Consider the following 20,410-nt stretch of genomic DNA (forward strand, 5'->3'; position numbering starts at 1 on the left):
CATCTGCTAAAAAACAAATTCCTCACAGTGAAGAACTACCTACACCAATACCACCTCAGCGCTCTGATCTTTCAACTCAATCAGAGGAAACAGATAATATAAGTACTGATCCTGATTTTAAAATTGCTTCTTCATCTATCTGTCTCCAGGAAGAAACGCCACACCTACTATCTCATGGAGATCTTCATGATTTAGTTCGTGATTTACACTTGTCTAAACAACAAGGAGAACTTTTAGGATCTCGATTAAAAGGATGGAATTTATTGCAACCAAACACAAAAATAACTTTTTTTCGGCATCGAGATGAAGAGCTAAAAAGCTTTTTTCACAAGATAATGATTTCATATTTTGTAACAGTGTCTGTGATTTTATGAATATTTTGGGAACACAACACAAAATTGAAGAGTGGCGTTTATTTATTGATTCTTTAAAAACAAGCTTAAAGGCAGTTTTGTTACATAATGGTAATAATCTTCCCTCCGTACCGGTAGGTTATGGTGCTAACATGAAAGAATCCTATGAAACAATGAAATTTTTTTAGAAAAGATTCAGTATGACGAACATAAATGGAAAATTTGCGGAGATTTAAAAGTTGTTGCGCTTCTATTAGGATTGCAACTTGGGTATACAAAATTTTGTTGTTTTCTTTGTGAATCGAGGGATAGGAAGAACCATTACATTGGTGCAAAAGGCGATCTCTTACTCCATTAAAAAAAAGAAACATTCTCCATTAGTACAACCTGAAAATATATTTTTACCACCTCTCCATATAAAACTTGGTGTGATGAAAAACTTTGTAAAAGCAATGGATAAAAATGGCGCTGGATTTCAATATCTAAAAGAAAAATTCCCTAAAATCAGTGACTCTAAGATTAAAGAGGATAAAAGATGATATATTTAAAAACCAGCTCAATGATTTGGAAAAACCAGCTTGGGAATCATTTATAAAAATTACTGAAAATTTTCATGGAAATCACCGATCAAATGACAATAAAACTATTGTTGAGGAACTTCTAGAGAATTATAAAGCATTAGGCTGCAATACATTAAAAATACATTTTTTAAATTCACATTTAGACTTTTTTCCACCAAACTTGGGTGCCGTTAGTGATGAGCACGGGGAACGATTCCACCAAGACATGTTTACCATAGAAAAACGATACCAGGGAAATGGAGTCCAACTATGCTGGCTGATTATTGCTGGGGATTACAGAGGGACGTTCCTGACGCGAAATACAGGAGAAAATCATAATAAAGTATTAATTTTAATATTATATCATTGATAATAATTTAATTTTTGTTAAAATAATTTGTAATTTAATAAAAGTAAAAAAAAAATCATATTACAATAAAACTATTCGTATCTAAAATTTTAGACTACTAATTCTACTATACTTGACCTTATTCCTAACAGAATCAGCCAAAATTTTTCTTGTTACACAGAAAAATTTTTTTTTAATTATTAAGAAAAAAACAGATGCAAGGTTTTTGGAAAGCATTCTTAACTGGTAGTTTTGATATACACTTAAAAAAATTAAAATCACGCAAACAGGAAAGAAACTTGTAATATTTTCGACACAGAAATTTGTATGTACGATTTTGGCTTGAACCCGGTACAAGTAGAAAGCTGGAGGAAATGGAATCGTCTTTTTGGTTTGTTCGTTGTAGTTTGTTTGAAACAGATCTGCTTAAAAATTGCTAGGGTTTATCTTTTAAAATATTGCAAAAGAGTAACAACAAATCCAAAGGAAAAATTTGCGACTGAAGTACTAAAAGGTCTGTGGGGTATTTAAGGTGACCTAATTACGAATTTGAGTTCAAAATAATTGTCATTTTAGTAAATGGGGGTGATTTGACCCCCCACCCTTTCACAACAACCAAAAAAGACTTCGTCGAATACTCTCAAAGCTGTAGGCTTTCATCCATTCAGACGACATGACCTAGCCAGCGTAGCCGCTGTCTCTTAATTCGAGATTCGAGACAATGTCGACTAGTTGTATGAGGTTAGTTATGATCGTTCCATCGATCATAAATCTTCCGCAGAACCTTTCATCGTCCATTCCTCTGCACCGTATAGCAGGACAGGGATGATGAGTGACTTGTAGAATTTGGTCTTTGTTCTTTACTTTACTTCTAAATTGCCTAGTCGATTCGAAGTAGCACCTGTTGGCAGGTTTTATTCTGCGTAGGATTTCGAGGCAGACGTTGCTCTTGGTATTAATGCTGGTTGCAAGATAGATGAAATTATCTAACGAAGCTATGACTGTCAATAGTGACGTGGGACGACTGTTTGTTTATCTTCGTTCACAACCAGACGCATATGCTTCGCTTCCTTATCCAGTCTGGAGAAAGCTGACCTAACGGCGTGGTTGTTGAGGCCAATGATATTAATATCATCAGCGTACGCCAGCAGCTGTACACTCTTATAGAAAATTGTACCTTCTCTATTTAGCTCTGCAGCTGGTATTTTTTATCCAAAAGTAGATTGAAGAAGTCGCACGAAATGGAGCTTCCTTGTATGAAACCTCGCCGCTTCTGAAAGAGTTGTTGTTTACACAGACGAATTATTTCTCAATCTTCGGACTAAAGTAATTGAGTTGTACACCCCAGGGATATATACTTATCATCATATTAACAAATTTTCTTGGTAAGATATTTATAGGACATGGAAAAAATGTTATAACGTTATCCGCCCAATCCGGGTCATGGTACCAATTAAGACTTGGACAACTTATTTGTTGCCCCGATGTTCGTACGAAACGGCACATATTGTCCTATTTCTATATAGTATATCTCAATTATTTACATTGCGAGCAGAAATATAGAGTTTAGAGAGTATTTGTGTATCCCAAAAACTGGATATTAATTTCTCAAAAAAAATTACCTTTTAAAAATTATACACGCTCACTTTCAGACTTGAAAACAATTTCTCTTTTCTTAAAATGTCAATGTTAAGAATACAATTTCATTCTAATTTTCGGTGTGCTAACAGCTTATCAAACTTCTTCCAAATTAATTCTTTTTTCCTACACATACATACATACTTGTGTTTCTTAAAAGCAATCGTTGGAACAACATGAGTAGGAGACCGTTGGGTAGGTTGCAATGTGCAAAGAGTGCACAAACCTTTTTGAATTAATGTCAATTTCTTTTCTATTGATTTTTCGATTTTCTCGCTTCTCATAGGCCCCGGTCCAGGTGCTTATATGCTGCCCTCAAGCTTTGGTTACAGTAACAACGAACCAACTGGTCGACGTTCGCCTGGATACAGTTTCGGCTTACGTGGTCCCGATGATATCAAGAAAGCTGGACCAGGACCAGGCGCTTACAAAACGGATGCATTGACACGCTATGGAAAGAGTCGATATTTCAATTATTCATAGATGATTTAAATGGTATGTATGCACGCCCATGTATGTACATATGTGCATACTCGTATTTTTAATTGAAATTTCGTTTTTCGAACGCTTTGGAATTCTATCTTTGTATTACCAGTTGATATGCCGTAAACGTTTGAATGCCTAGCCTGATGCTCTTAAACACGGATTTCTACCACAAAAGCAAAAACCAAAAAAAAAAATTTTTAATTGTAACATCTTTTTTAATAAATACTACCGCAACTTTCTTAAAAATCTTACGAAATTTTAATTTCGGAATTTCTAACGGATTATTTAACAAATTTGTTGGGTCCCGTTATATAGTCATGAGCTCTTCCGCATGCCAACATATGTATGTATATAGATTACAAGCATGCACTCGTCCATATGTATGGGTGTGAATTTCGGAAATTACGCACGGCCTAAAAGTATGCTACACACTTCCAACCTTTCTTCGCGTTTGTTCGATATTTAAAGTTCGTTGCCTCTGAAGTATTTCGAAATATTAGCAAAGGTATTAAGCAAGTGAAAGATAACACATAAATAACAACAACATAAATTGTGTAGAAATTGTTGGCGCATTAATTTTTGCAATCGACCAGTAGCACTGCTCTCTTAATCTTTCTCTGTCATTCGAGAGGAAGCAAGAGAAAATGGCGTAAAAGGAGTATCTGCAAATTACATTTCCCACAAACTTCATGTTTATGTTGAAAGCTGAGGCAAGCATTGCATCAGATTTTAGTGACCAACTTACTTTATGTTGTTGTTTGACATCTTCGTGAGGTGTGAGAAGAGCGTAAAAGAGCAGATTTTATGCTGCACGTGTTAGTAAATGTTTGAGCATGAGCATTGCAGCTTGTAAAGCTTGCTATTACTCATGTAGTGAAAAAGGCGGCAGAAAAGGGTATTTTTATAGAACGGTTCAGCCTCTATAGATACTATTTCGAAAATATTTATAAAAGTAAAAAATAAATTAGTTAAAGCATTTTAGTTAAAGTAGATATATTTGTTCTTTGTTTATTATACTGTTCTCAGTATTCTTATATAAAAAGGAGAGAGACCATTTTAATAATAATTAATGATAATACAAATTTACTATAAATAAAAAGATTCGACATTTTTTTGTTTCCATTTATTTATATCTTTTTTTAATAAATATTTCCAAATCAAAGTTCCAAAAAATTTAATTTACATATTAATTATGTTTTTTTTACCTATTAATCCCAAAAATCTTTACTAAAAATAATTATCAAATTTCTAATAATTAAGCTTTCTTTAACCAAAAAAAAAAAATAAATTCGGGGAATTCGAAAAAAAGTTACAGCTGTTCAAAAATTAGTGAGAATAATGAAGAAATTCCCTATATTTTGAAATGTTGAAATTTCGAAATTTCGATTTACCCTGATAAAATAATGTCACTAGCGGAAAAATGGCAAAAAATAGGTCGACCAAAAAAATAGCTTTTTTTTTTATTTATTTATTAGTATAAATATAAATAAAATAAGTTGACGTTTCATTAGAAATACGAAAAGACTTTTTCGACTACCCAATATTATTTTTAATTTAAAAAATTTTAATTAAAAATTTCACACCCTGCTTTAAATTATTGAAATATCCCACAATAGTACATTTTGAACAAACTATTTCTCCTACAATAAACTACTAGGCGTTTTATACATTTCTATAAAATTTTAATTTAAACCTTAGTCGGAAAGTCTCAATTTTAAAGGTTACATGTATTTAGTAGTATTTGCTACTATTGTAACACAAAGGCAAGCCGCTGTAGTCGTCGCTCTTATAACTGAAAACGCTCTCTTTCACCGGATACAATGCTCGCCATAACGCTGTCACAGTAAAAATACATAAACAACCACAAGAATATGCGAAAATTGCTGAAGAAATTATAAATAAACCATTGCGGCTGAGTGAAGAGAAGGTTTAGCGGAAAGAAAACACAATTTATTTAATATCGAAATAAAGTTAAATAAAAATGTTTTTAATAAACTAGAGATGGAGCAAAATACGCTACATAAAAACACATTAATATATAGTTTGTGTTCGTATGGGCATGAGTGAAGTCGGGTTGACGCTTGATATAATGCGAAAGGCGACGACGCCAAGTTTCAGTCACCGCTTGGCCATCACAGTGAACACATACGAGGCCGAGAGGCGCCTAAAATTAACTGCTCTAGAACGAAAATTGTGCGCGCAAATACATATTTATAAACAAATTTTACAAATACATACATATGTACATATAACATTGAGATCAGGAAGAGCAAGTGAAAAGCGAAAGACACACACAAAGTGTTATCTGGCAGATTTAGCGTCTGGCGGTGAAAATTAAGAAATCCATGACAATGTGTGTAAAAACACCGCTGTATTATGAATAAAATTAAAAGCAAAACTAAAAAAGACACGTGTAACAAATAACAAGCAGCTGAAGAAAATTATGCACAAGTGAAACAATGAACGAAACAATAATACAAACCCAACTATGTATGTGTGAAAACTAAAAAACTAAATCTGCAAACAGTTGAGGAAATACGTCATTTCATCATTTCGTCGCATCAAAATTAACATGCAGCAGTAAAAAAAAAGTTTCTCCTATGGAAGACTCTGCGGGTAAGTGAAGAGTAAAAGAAAAGAATAATTTTTATTGAAATAAAACCATGTGCAAAAATCTTCTTGTTTCTGCGTAATTATGTGTAAAATCTTTTAGTTCCGAAAGTTCAATGATTCTTCGCTACTGGGGAAACATGTGTCACCAGAAAATTTCGCTTTTCGGCCACTTCTTGTTTTCAATGTCGTCAGCACATCTGTACCTGCTATAGTGTAAATACAACGCATTGTTGTTTATTTTTGCACATGCTCACAACAGCTCGTATATACACACGACCGCTGTTTAGTTGTCAGTTTTGACACTAGCTCACTGCCACTGTCATCAATGACAACATACATTGTTGACTTGTTTGAAAGTCATCAACAAGTGCAATGGTAACAGAAGTGCCTGCTCTCTTCAAATTAAACGCCTTTGTTTATAGTTTCCCACAAGTGTCTAGTTGCATTTTACGTACTGCTTTGCATACTGCTCCGCACATATGCACATACATATGTAAGTACCGCATGCTGCCAAGTAAAGTAGTCGACGGGAAGCAAATCATTACAATGCACGTGAACGACACATTAACCTACATAATCTCAAGTAATCTACTTATTGAAGTCAGTAGGCGACGGCACAATTATCATTATTTTTAATGAGCGCTTTTAAATACGAGTACGTAATAGTTGCAAGTGTGGTGGATTTGTGTGCGCTTGGGAGATTGTTATTACCTGAACAGGGTGTATCAAGTTTTTCTCAAAGTATCTAACACCCTGAAATAAACGTCGGGGACGCTATAGAGAATATACATATAATTGACAAACCCGACGAGCTGTGCCAATTTAGCCATGCCCGTCTGCCTGTATATACGCGAACCCCCTCCGTCCCTCAGTTTTTGAGAGATCGATGATGAAAATTTTTACAGATCATTTTCTCCTCCAGAAGTTGCTTATTTTTCGGCTCCATCGAAATCGGACATTATAGAATATACATAGCTGCCACTCAAACTGGCCGATCAAAATTAAGTTGAATATATTTTTATACACTTTTATGCTATGAAAAATGAACTTGTGAAGGGTATTATAGCTTCGGTGCAGCCGAAGTTAGCTTTGTTTCTTGTTTGTCTTTACTTTTGAATTAATTTTCCAATTACAATTACAATTAGCTCTTAGCTCGGTCTTGAAGTATAAATTTCTTGCTTTTGTACATTTATGCATTTTTGCCTCTATTACTCAATTTACTTCCACTTAGGTCATTTCCTTCGTATTTCCCCTAATTTATCAAAATATAAAATGCCAAGTAAAATATTTGCGGTTCGCTCATTGCTATTTAGGTCACAATTTGTTTATACTTACTATACTTACATATAGTACATGTATGTATGTAAATAGTTCATTAATTTAGCGATTCCCTGTAGATAGGCAGCAGCACTGTTGTGGAAAACTAAAGTCTAGCCGATAGCGTTTTCTAAGATGTTCAAGGTTACATTATTTTTGAATTTAGAAAACTGATAATGACGTTTTTATTGGCAGATAAGCTGCGAAAACCAGTTACTTCACATGCATTGCCAAGCGTGACGACACATTTATTTCATGTAAACAAAAATATATACTTACTTACTTACACCTGTTACTGGACTTGGTTTGTTGAACTTGAAAATCTTTTGAGCACATACATACATACATATATGTATATGTAACTGGTTCCGAATTTTATATGATCAGTATACATACATACGTACATATTATACTTATGTACGCCAAAGTAGAGATATTTGATAGAATGAAATGCTCAAATTCATAGTTATTATTTGGTGTTTAAGATGTATACCAATTTTTTTTTTAATTTTTGCGCCGAGTTAAAAAACATATTTTAAGATTAAGATGTCATATAATATGTGAAATACCGCCAAACTTCAAATACTTCGGTACTACGAAAGCTTAATGCTTACATTGATTGAATTTGTTTTTTGTTTCACTCGCCTGTTGCATCATCCAATCATTTGAACTGAATGAACCTGACCACTATTTTCATAGCCTCAAATATCCGCCGGTCTTGCAACGCCCCACTTCGAAACACACATATTCACATCTAAATTAGTACTATAAGCCGACTTCATCAATGAAAACACACCATTAAAAACACTTGTTCTAACATAGACATGAAATTTTTTCATCATATGGATATACATATATACTTATGTATTTTTCGGCATATTTCACCATACTGCTAGCCTTTACATTTGTTTAATGTAAAATACACACATACTGCCATACAACTATCTGTTAGTATGCTAGATGGAATTGTTTATTCAAGCCAAGCTTATTTATTAGCTAGAGAAGTAATAATTTCATCAGACTCATTGGCGGGGCCATAATGCTTTGTAGATCGAAAGAGGCTTGACAGAATCTGATTTGAATATTAATGAGTTTGCTTCATCTTTCCTTTTGTTCGTGTGCAACATGCGTTTGAAAACATGAAATAGCTTTTATTTGCAATTTTTTTACGATCAAGTGAACCAGTTCTAATACTAAAAATGTCAAGTTAGTTCACAATTTGTTATTTTCTTCTCCTTTTCTAACTGCCAAACATGTCTTAGTAAATCCTTTCTGATCTGGACTGTAAAATGTTTGGCATTATTAAAGTCGATCATCAGATTAGGTTTTGTCACAAGGAAAGCCATTTTTCCTTAAGTTACTGCATGGAGAATAAAATTTCCACAACATTTTTGGCTTCTCATGATTTTTAAAGCGTTTTGGAAAATATTATGTTCTAAATCGATATTAAAGTTAACTTCACTGGAACATGCTGAGTTCAAAAAACGATTTTGCTTGCCAAATAAGTTGAATTCTATTCTTCCCTGAAAACATGTTTACACCTCTCTTTTGAAAGCTATATAAGAAGACGCGCCAACATAAAAAATGCTCTACCAAAAGAAAACGCTATTTGCCTTATCCTTTGTAAAGAAAATGTGTTTTAATAAAATTAGTTTGCATTGTCATGAAAAACTTTAATTGATAATATCGATAGCCAATTTCCTTAATGCTTATAGTTTTAGTTTACAAAACACTGTACAAATATTTGTCAATCACTTTGTATTCTGTTTGGCATTCACACCGTGAAGGAAAGATACTCGTAATATTTACGAAGGCATTATCTAATGAAAGTTTTCTCGTGGCATTGCGCTCTTTAAGCTTTTGCACGTGTGCTCACGAAAGCGAAGTGAAATATTTGAAATAAAATATTGATAAATAAATATATGTACATACATACATATGTATATGTGCCAACTTAGGCTCTTTACTTTCTTGAAATTTGTTTGGCAAAAACAGGAAAGACTTTGTTAAAAATTACTATAAAGTTTGACAGTTCGTTTTCTTTATGGCATTGCATTCTTCTCTCAATCATAAGAGTCTATCACACCCACTTTCTAATAATATAATGAAGAGATTTACAATCTTAAAGTGCTTCAAACTGCTGCTTTCATATCAGCACATTTAATTTCTCTTATGGCAGAACTCGAAGATTGCCTGCTTGTGCTACAGTATTTTAGCTTGAGCTGCACCGCTAAAAGTTAAATTAATTTATAGAACAAGTTGTGTGCATAAATTTAAATTTTGATTATATGATTAAGATCGATGCCTTGTTCACATTTTATTAGACAATAAAAAATTGATTTGAAAAACAGAAAGTAAACAAAATATTCTAACGCCGCCAAGCTCCCTCTTTCTTATCGCGAATTTCACGCCAAACCTCCTTACATATGCATAATCATCTATACTTGTATAAACATCTGTATGCCCTGTCTACGTATAGCAAAGTATTTATATACATATATAAGTACGTATGTACGATTGTAAACTTGTGCATTTCTGTTTACTATTCCCCTTGATTGCGAGCTTCCGAACACATGCAAACCGAAACGAAATGAAAACAAAATTGTTTGTGCGAATAATTCGGCGGCATACTTTGCAACTTGTGTGTAAATATACATATGTGCATATGTATGTTTAGTATATTTTTATCACTTCTCTGTTTACCCATAAGTAAAAGCTTTATTTTTAATTTCATTGCACTTTTTCTAGTTGATATTCCTCTTACTTGCCCATTGTACACACATACAAACACACACAACGTCTACTTCTGTTAAGTTGATAAGTTTTAACCGGCCTTCATTCATTAACTGACAAATATACATACTACACAGGTGTATGTATGTTTGTGTGTGCAAAGTTAGTGACTGAGGTCAAATTAAATACATGTTTTAACAAAATTTCTTTTGTACGTATGTATGTATGTAAGAAATTAGCATTAGCCACTGACGTCCATACTTAACTGAGTCCGTTTTTTATTTATTTATTATTCGACTCTTTTAAGTTCGGCACGCACATAAACGAACTTTTAGTGCGAAATCGTGATATCTTGGAGTTCATTTCTATGCAGACATCTTATGTTTCAGCGTTCGGTTTTAAATATTTCCTATTCGTGCGCATGGCACCCACATTTTTCGCCTACTCTCGCACAAGCACACATTAGGGCTGTTATTAACTTCATTTTTATATTCTTCCTTACAAAAGGTTTTCTTTCTTTTCTGGTAATAAACTAAATTTTTGAAGTTCTGTGAACCTTGAACTGAATAATTAATATAATAAACAATAACTTTGAAAAACTCGACGACCCAGCAAGAACTTGATTGCCTAACAGTGAACGTTTTTCATTTTTTACAAATTTTTATTTTGATTTTTTTTGTTTTACATATCGATTCAAATATCTTCTCTATATACAATATTAATAAATACAAAATTCTAGAAGTTACCAATCTTAATATTCTAAAATTTAGCTTGGAAAGCAACTCAACAAATTGGATATATTCATGTCGATAGAGTGGTTGTTGAGTTATGAATGGTATAACCGATCTGCTTCGGTAATTACAACTTTTTCAATTTCAAACAGCTGATTAACTAAGGTTTTCGAGTGAAGATTGTTTATTCAAAACTTCTTCAGAAACTGATGATATTATTTAGGAAACGACAATAAAACTGTTTAATGAAATTTTCGGATTAAATTCCGTCAGCTTCGATGAGACCGCAAAAAGCGGCGTTTGGGAAACAGACCACCCTTTCTCAGAGCTTAAGAATATGTACATACATATATTTGTTTATGCATATACATAGGTACATGGTTCCGATCGGTCACATGTGGTTAGAGCGTGATGATGATGCAAATACAGACCATACACACACTTTCTACACAAAAACCTACACCTAAATATTCTATGGGTGTGTGAATAATAATATTATTAGCAAATAAAAATTAAACATTGTTTAACTTTATGGCTGCTGGCTGCTGAAGTGCACAAATAAACATCTCTGTGTGTATATACGTATGTATGTACATACGTATGTACTTCGACAACATCACGTAATGTGATAATCAAGAAAGTGCGAAAACACTGTAAAGCGACATAAATTTAAAAGCTTAGCGAGGTGCCTATAGTGAGCCCATAGTTGAATGCATTTATGAGGAGATTTGAAACTCGCTGTTAAGCTGATATCAACAGATAGCAGATTTGTACTGACATACAGACATACATATGTACATAAGTACATATTATATTTCAGGGTAATTGACTGATAGAATAATTTGAAGCTTACCGATGTGTGAAAAATGAAAAATGAAGCGGGCGATTATGCTCGTTTGCGTGTCAACTAAAACGAAAACGCTTAACGAATTAAGCTAATTTGCGGCAGGAAAGTGGTGAATTGCTCTGTGCTACGCCGCTCAAGTAACTGGCGAATATTTCAATTTGCGTAGCGCTGCCGCTGACGTTTGCAGAAGCGAGGCATTTGTGCAAACCACGTTCAGAATGCGCTATTAGCTAATGAAGTGTGTTATGCAAATGTTTCATGTGCGCAAAAACGATTTAGCTCACTTGAAGTCTATAATAATGTCGCAAAATAAATTGCACAAGTTCATCCAAACTTACATTTTTGCATATATTAATAATATTAACAATATTTATAGCAGCAGGTTTTCATTAGGTTATATAATAACCGAGCGTTGTTTACATTTGACGACTTGTGCCATTCATGATATCGGTAATGTCGCCACATTTCTATATTTTTAGTAGCACAATTATTTTAACATTTGCGAATATTTTATCTGTTCTTACATAAAGGTTCAGTATCAAGGCAAAGCGAGGTCGTTGTCGCTTGCTCAAAGAAAGCGAAATTAAAAACAAGGTAGAGAAGTAGTTAATAATATAAACACTTTTAAAGTCATATACACACATACATATATACATAGGTGTGTATGTATGTAAATACATCAGTGTTGGAACATTATTTGTTATTCTGATTTAAATTTTTGAAGTGCAATTTTTCAAATAGCGACAGTAGTTCCAACACGGTCAAAGTTATAGAGGGCCAACATAATGAGGGGTTAATTGCTCTAAATTCAAATTGTGAGGCGTTGAAGGGGTTACATGGGTTTAAGGGTTTCAAAAAAACACTTCTAGAAAATTCTATCCTACATTTTCAAGTTTATCCGAGTAATAGTTTCGGAGATATGGCCTTGAGGACTTGCTAGCTAAGCAAAGTGCGCCATCTTTAAACGCGTGTTTCTTGAAACTTTGTTTTTGAAATCGGTTGGCAAGATTCCTCGAACACTAATTAACCGATCTTCATGAAATTTTTTGAGATACAATTCTTAAAGACTTAGACGAAGGATTTGCTCAATTACGACTATTTGAAAAAAAATGCCGCGAATTTTACATTTTTTTGTACAAATGCCTGCCAAAAATCCAATTTTCAGTTTTTTTCCTTCGTCTAAGTTCTAAGTTAAGATTTTAACTAAAACACGTATTTTTTCACTTTAAATAATCCTGTAAGGAGTTATAATGAAAACGCGGGCTCATCTTTTTTCCGAAGGGTCACCAGAAATGGCGTCGCTATGGTCGAGTTTAAATATTATTTTCCAAAAATTTCAGAATTTGTTTTCTTAAAACAAAAAAAAAAATATTTTTTGAATAAATAATTCAATAATCTTTATCACTTAGAGAAGTTTTACTTCTATCGTCTTTAGTTGTATAACCGTATTTTGCGATATACAAATGCAAATTAAATTTACAGTACCTTCAATCAAATGAGTAAATTTTGCTACATATTTCGAGTTCAAAAATAGCTGCTTCACCCAACTGCAAATACTAGAATACGTTTACAGTTTGAGCACTGATACCGCCAGTACCTCATATACTTTCACGAATACATTCATAATTATGTGCATGCATGAGTGTGTGTATGAGTAGATTCCTTTCTTTCAGAAGTCATATTCGCATTTGTGCGTGATACAATTTTCACAGCCTTTTGCGCATATAAAGCGTGCTTCAGTGTTATATATGTATATACACACACACATACACACACGTAAATGTAGCTATCTTTGCGTGATTTACTTCCATATTTTATTAAATTAGGCCATACGTTTTCTTCTTTTTAGCAAACGTCCTCAGACAAATATTTCCACTGTTTATGCTCATGCGAACAGTTGTGTTTGAAAAAAGAGCAGACCCTATACGAAATGACTGCGAAAAACACAAAACACTCGAGTACGACATTTAAAACGAAACAAAATTTTAGTAACTGGTATGAGTGATTTATGATGTTAGGCACTAAAAGCACCGAAAATATATATAAAAAAAAGTTTTTTTAACCCTAACGTCTTTTTTTCACATTTTTAGCGTTATTTACATTCTGTTGTTTGGACTAGCTCTGAAAGTAATTTGTTTACTGATAACAAATTATGAATGTCTTTCAAAACTTTTATCTTATCTTATATGTTTGAAAGTGTGCCAGTTCTTTGCGCATTTATGTGAATTTCAAGTTAAAAGTAATGAACAAACACATATGTATGTATGTATGTATGTATGCAGACATAAGGATTTTACGATTTTGCGCAAGCAAATACAAGCCAAAAAGCGAAAATGCAAAAAAAAAAATAAAATCGCTTGCTTTCGTTTTTTTTTTCAAATTCAAATGTCGCGCACGAGTTTATGTGTTCAAAAGCGAAATAAGCACACATAAATAGTATAAGATATAAAAACAGCCATACCTACCAAATGGTAAATATTTAGAGTGACTTTTAGTTAATTTGCATACTTATGTACATACATACATATATATATGTATGCCTTGCTATCTTTGGACAGCTTTTTGGGAATAATAATATTTGCATTGTTTAAAAACTTGGAAATTTTTGGTAATTCCAGTTTGTGGCTACTGTACACATTTAGGATACATACATATGTACATACTTACATGTGTGTATAAATGTCCTATTCGTTAAAAGCCTCCAAATTCCATGGCTTCTAAAAATCATACGAAAAAGCGGTCTATTTGTTGTTTATTTCTGCTTCATAAGTAGCTTGCGAATATAGAATAACAAACACAAATGAAAGTGCCAATTTGAATTGTTGATTTTTTTCGAAAAACCGCACCGCCAATATTTACTCGAAGTTAGAAATGAATGCATAAGACTCGAAGAAAGATGTTTACGATATTTTGGCTTCGTTAAGACATTTTCCGAAGAAAATAAATGGTTCAAAAACCGTCTTATCTATTTCCATCACTCTTGAATAATGAAAAATAAATCGGATTAGATAAATCGGCTATAAAATTTTACGAAGTCGTTTTGCTTCTTATAACTTATATATTATTATTTAGCAAAACTCACTTTCCAACACTTTTAAATACATAAATACATACATATGTGCTGAATGAAGGCAATAATTGTCAAAACGAGAAATTAGAAACAAAATTCAAATATTCTTTAGCTGTTCTAACATTTCTTTTTATTTTCTTTAAATTCCAGCAAAACTCATAAAGACGCCAAATTCATAGACGATGTAAACGGTGGCAACACCCTAACACATTTCGGATAAGCTAAATCAAAACAACAAAAAAAAAATTACATATAAACACGCAAAAAGTGAGAATCGTCCCAAAAACAAAAAAAAAATGTTAAATATTTAAGAAATCTCACCTGTAACTCCAAGCGAATGACGAGCTAACAACTAACTGCATTCTCGCACAGCTCATCATAGAAAGCCGCAAGAGAGCACGCACTTCCAAAGCTATACAGTCCAGCAAGAAACATCGATGTATTGCGTGCAACACACATCACAGCAACAACAAGCACTACTACAACAACAAAGTCAAAGCGTACGCGGCCTAAGCGAAGCTTGGAGCGAAAACATCAAAGATCACACAAATCAACGCCAAAATCTCTCGAAAACACGCGAACTACGTACATACCCCGGAATAGAAAGGTGTTCAGCTAGTGTTAGCTTAAAAAACTGCGAGTGCAGTTAACACCAGTAAGGTAATCTAAACTCAGCTAGCGCTCCACAAGCTTCCGGCAATCCCGACAGTTAACATTTGCGGTTAACGGTAAAATCTAGTCGTCACTATCAAATTCTACCACACCAAAGATGGCACACAATCATAGAGTTCCACACAACAACAACGACCCAAGCAACAATGACAATCTAAATGAAAATCCAGCAGCACGTGGCGCCCCGGAATATTTTGAAAATCTTTTCTTGAATGGAAATTTCGCAGCAAACGCTGATGAGGAGATGCTGGATGCCGCGGGAGCACTAGCAGAGCACAACAACTTAGCCGAGAATGCCAATTATGAACCGTCATGTTGGGTCTTTGGCTACGGTTCGCTCTGCTGGTATCCCGGCTTCGAGTATTCCAAATGCATAACGGGCTACATTAAAGGTTTCGTGCGGCGTTTCTGGCAGGGTAATACCACGCACCGAGGCACTGATGAGATGGTGAGTATTGGGGCATTATTTTTATTTTTGTGTTACATAAGAAAACCTTAAAGCATAAATCAAGAATTTTCGAAAGTTTACTTGGCAGCTTAATTATTTTTCAATAACTACCCTAAAAGAGTTAGCGCCTTAAAGAAAGAATACAAGAAATGTGCTCTTAACTCTGAACGATTCCCATTTTCTTTTTCGCAACAAAAGTTAGCCAGTCGATTTCCGTATATGGAAAAACATTAAGGCCTTAACAAAGTAGTATCGCCTGTTATTATGTAACTTTTTGGCTGTATCAGTATACAAAATGCGAGTTGTTTGTTCGATTCGCCACACCTTCCTCTCACAAACAGCAGATAACAGTTTGGCGAGCAAAGAGCACTGATAACGTGAAAATCATTTACAAATTTTCCATTATCTGCTCATTATAAAGATATCTGTATATAATTCCAAGTAAATTTAATTAGTAAATCATTTAATTAGTAATATTATATACCTTCGTTAAAGTGGCACTTAGCCACAGCTGTTACACTCAATTAGCGCCGTGCAATTCGATTTTGTGCTAATCAAAGCACATACACTCGCCATTAAAAGTGTGCCTACGAGATAGCAACACAAATATTTCGTGAAATGAATGCTATTTATAAAATGAATTGCTGTCTTTTAGTATTATGAAAATAAAGTACGTAAGAGATTTATTACAAGAACAAAACATTCAGGTAATTAGAAGGTGCATTCGAAGGTCCTCGAACATATAATAATAATATCTTTTTTTGTGAAATAATCGATTCATCCAACAAACTGACTGAAATAACGTTATCTATTTGTTTCTCAATTTTTCTTTAAGAAAACTTGTATTATGAATTTATCGTCAAAAAGGGCTATTACATTGCCTTAATCTTAAAAGTCAGTAAAATAAATAAATAATAAAGGAATACCTTTTTGCCGGTGAATGCATTTTCAAAAGAAGACACATAGACATTTAGCACAATGCAGTTAATAAAACTGGTTAATAGAAACGCTCACTGCAAAAAATTAATGAATATGCAATAAAAATAAGCGGCATTTATAATTGTATTATAATGTCAATGCTAATATTTACGTGAAGTCAACTTATCTATCAGACAGCAAAGCACTCCTGAAATATATGCATATCTACAAACACACATGTACATTATTTACATTTAGGTCCGTATATAGACACATATTCTTATATATGCAGATATTTTTATTTTTAAACACGATTTGCTGTCAGATAGAGCGAGTTTGTTTAGCACGACTTTTTTGCAAAAACATATGCATACATGCATAAGTAAATAAATAAACAATTACCGACTTCTCTTATCTCTTTCGATAAATTAACAAAACAAAAGGCAGTTGCGATTACTTTCCTTATGGACTCGAAAACAAAACAATATTTATTTCGAATAATCAATCCTTTGTGAGGTTGAGGTGTTTTGATTTTTTCGGTCTTTGTTGTTCTGCACAAATATAGTTCGGTTACTCCCTGCCAGACGATAGTCATTCGCTTCAAGGCCGTGCCGGCCGGGGTTTAGAGGAAAACGCCTGCTTAAGGTTATAGAAGCGCTCGTAAATCGAAAACTAAGAAAAAATATAAATAAAAGTGCAAGCAAAAGTAAAAATGACAGGCAGCTCTTTGTTTAAATCGCACTAAATGCCTGGTTATGACTGCATTTTAATGCCTACACGAGCACAAATACCTGCGCTTATATCCGTACAATATAATACATACGTATATAAGCATTTTTAATCGCACAATAAATTGTGATAAATTTGCAAAAAATATTTATTTTAATTTTATTCTTTTACAATTCATTACAGCCCGGCCGCGTGGCGACACTCATTGAAGACAAAGAGGTGAGTGGCGAGAATAATGTGAGTATAGCAAATATTTACACATATGTATGTATGTATGTATGTATTTAAATAATTTTAACAATATATGTATGTATAGTGAAAGCACAAACAATGAGAAATCCGTAATTTTTACTGTTTGTGTGAAAATTGTGGCAATTTATTGACATTAAAAACACCAATATTTGAGAGTAATGCAACACTGTATGAAAATGCTGGCTGTAAAGAATGTCACAAAAAATATAATTTGCAAAAACATGTCATTATATTGCCTCACCAAATAAAAATCCTCGGATAACACACCTTCAAACATCGAAGTGAACTAATAAAAATAGAAATAAAGTACAAAAGCACGTTGTATCAATCACAAAGACTGCAAAATACAGTTCTTTGTGAACCAGAAGAAAAACTTCTGTATTTTGCAGTCTTAAGTGTGATCCCTCGGCACCTTTTTTGTGATCAGCCACCTAAGCTAAAGTAACCAAAACCATAAATTTATTCAATATTTCATGTCTTCTTCATGAGAATTTTTAATGGTACGGTGTTATTCCATAATATTGCTATAATCTAATTATTATCCCTAATATTTTTTTACAATGAGAGTCTTTAGTAATTCGCGAAAAGTTGTATACGATTAAAAACAATATATAAAATACAAAAAATGCAATGTAATTAGAATAACAAAAGCTGACAAAATACTTTATAATTTTGTTTCTATTTTTTTCTTCAACACTGTATATCATATATGCAAGCGAAATGTGTTCAGGGAAAATCTCCCAACACCCACCCACACATACTATATTTTGAACTTTGCACAGCCGCTGACACGTGTTCGCCGGCATAATATGTATGTGTACATAAGCATAAACATAAGAAAAACATGAAACGTAAAATAAAGAGATGTTTTTTGTGGCACGCGTCCAAATTTCCCAACGTAAGCCCCATTTCGTGTAAGAGGTGTGGAAAACACACTCAAACTTGTTTATGTCTAATAATTCTCTGGCACGTTTCCGTGGACACCGGACGCACGAAGACTCGATTGCTCTCTTTGTCTATGGCGTCTGGAGGATTTCCTCGGAATAGAGACGAAGCGCAATTTTTTACGTTGCACCGTTTTACGCCTTGATACTTTCTATCCTAGACCCGGGGACTTTCCCCAGGGTAATATATGAGAGTTACTAAGAACTCGTGTGTGACCCCGAGAAACATGCATGAAAGATTCGAACACCCACCCATCCCTATACGTCACGCAGCACTAACTGTATTTCACACATCAATTTGCGAAAAAAGCATCTGTGAATTGAAAGATTTTCTGTTGTGAATGAAAAACAACAAAACCGTGACACATACTTCTAGGCGCCGTCTAATATATATAGAACTGTGCAGCATTAACAAATTTCGCTAATTAAGTTTAAGGACTAGTTAAAATAATTATTATAAAATAATATATACATATTAATAAAATCAAACTACCTTTTACAAAAAGTGTCACTTTTATTTTTATTGCAGGGCATCACTTGGGGTTGTGCCTATAAAATTACCGGCAGTACGGCGTTGGATTACCTCAAACAACGCGAATGTAAGCTAGGTAAGTCTTACCTCCCGACTATTCTCACTTCCCTACTAAATTAATGCAATTCTTCTCTTAGGCGGTTACATTGTGCTCGAAACGAAGTTCTTCCCTCGCGTCGCTTCCTTTGATACACCGTTTAGTGGTGAAGCAGTTCCTGTGTTGGTATATGTGGCTACGCCTGATAATTGCCATTGGCTGGGCGAAGATACAGCTGACAATATTGCTGAACAGATTGTGAATTGCCGCGGCCCGAGCGGGCACAACGTCGAGTATTTGTTACGATTGGCTGATTTTATCCGCGAGGAAATCCCCGACGTTGTGGATCCACACCTGTTCGAGCTGGAGTTTCTGGTGCTGGAAAAATTGCACAAACGCCAAATACCTCTGTGGTCTGTGATGGGTGTGTCGCCGGAACGCATACGACGGGACTCGCACGAGGAGATCAAACGACCACCGACATTCGAATTCACTTCTCGCATTGCGGAGCGCAAGTTGCGTTGCTTGAATATTTGATTGGTGACCAATGGAACTGATAAGCGTCTAGCGGGACACAAGGCTGGCTGTAATAAATTGTTGCTTTTTTGATACATACATACAAAAATTCATGTGTATAAAATATATATAAGTTCTAGCTGAGTGCAACGATTCAAGTAGTGAGGATTCACGTGTTAAATTATAAACAGTGCTAAAGAGTACATACATATTTATTATTATTAACAATTGGCTTTCGATGTATTCATAATGTATTTTGTTAATTTTTTTTACTTTAGAACATTAAATTTTATAATCTTAGCAATCGTAAGAGTTAAGAGAAAGAATCGAAACAATTTAACGTAAGATATGGCTTCCACGCACATTGTAATATAGTTGATATATATTTTATAACATCGTGTTTAGAAATTAATAAAAATATGATTTTAGCACAACAAATTTGTACCAAATAAAACAACTAAAAAATTCGATTGCCGACTCTTTCTTAAGAAACAGAACAGGAAATGTTAACAACGCGGATTTTCATGGACGTGAAAAATATAAGACGGTTTTGAAATATAAAATCCGTTCCCACGATAGTCGGGGTTCCGTAACCTAAACGAACACTGATTTTTATCATTAATCTCTACTGAAATTTTTAACCAGATTATCATGGTTGCATCCAT

The 20,410-nt window shown here is 33.8% G+C and overlaps 1 protein-coding gene across 2 annotated transcripts; it reads left to right on the forward strand.

The window, feature by feature from the left end:
* The first annotated feature begins 5,324 nt into the window (after positions 1-5,324).
* On the forward strand, positions 5,325-20,215 carry LOC126762001 (glutathione-specific gamma-glutamylcyclotransferase 1). Of its 2 annotated transcripts, none has more exons than XM_050478473.1 (5): positions 5,325-6,002; positions 14,848-15,817; positions 17,648-17,683; positions 19,190-19,268; positions 19,330-20,215. In XM_050478473.1, exons 2-5 carry the CDS (start codon positions 15,467-15,469, stop codon positions 19,764-19,766), a joined length of 903 nt encoding a protein of 300 aa, XP_050334430.1. In that variant the 5' UTR covers positions 5,325-6,002; positions 14,848-15,466; the 3' UTR covers positions 19,767-20,215. The 2 variants fall into 2 exon arrangements, with proteins under 2 accessions (XP_050334430.1, XP_050334421.1); XM_050478464.1 differs by having other exon boundaries at positions 5,327-6,002; positions 17,648-17,701.
* Positions 20,216-20,410: the final 195 nt, after the last annotated feature.

Source organism: Bactrocera neohumeralis, chromosome 2 (assembly GCF_024586455.1).
Source record: "Bactrocera neohumeralis isolate Rockhampton chromosome 2, APGP_CSIRO_Bneo_wtdbg2-racon-allhic-juicebox.fasta_v2, whole genome shotgun sequence".
In the NCBI taxonomy this organism is placed as follows: Eukaryota; Metazoa; Arthropoda; class Insecta; order Diptera; family Tephritidae; genus Bactrocera; species Bactrocera neohumeralis.

Excerpts from the sequence above, each read along its gene's own strand:
- LOC126762001 (XM_050478464.1), top strand. The coding sequence starts at position 15,467 with ATGGCACACAATCATAGAGTTCCACACAACAACAACGACCCAAGCAAC. Across the intron at positions 17,702-19,189 it reads AGGTGAGTGGCGAGAATAAT|GGCATCACTTGGGGTTGTGC; the intron begins GTGAGTATAGCA and ends TTTTTATTGCAG. Across the intron at positions 19,269-19,329 it reads ACAACGCGAATGTAAGCTAG|GCGGTTACATTGTGCTCGAA; the intron begins GTAAGTCTTACC and ends TTCTTCTCTTAG.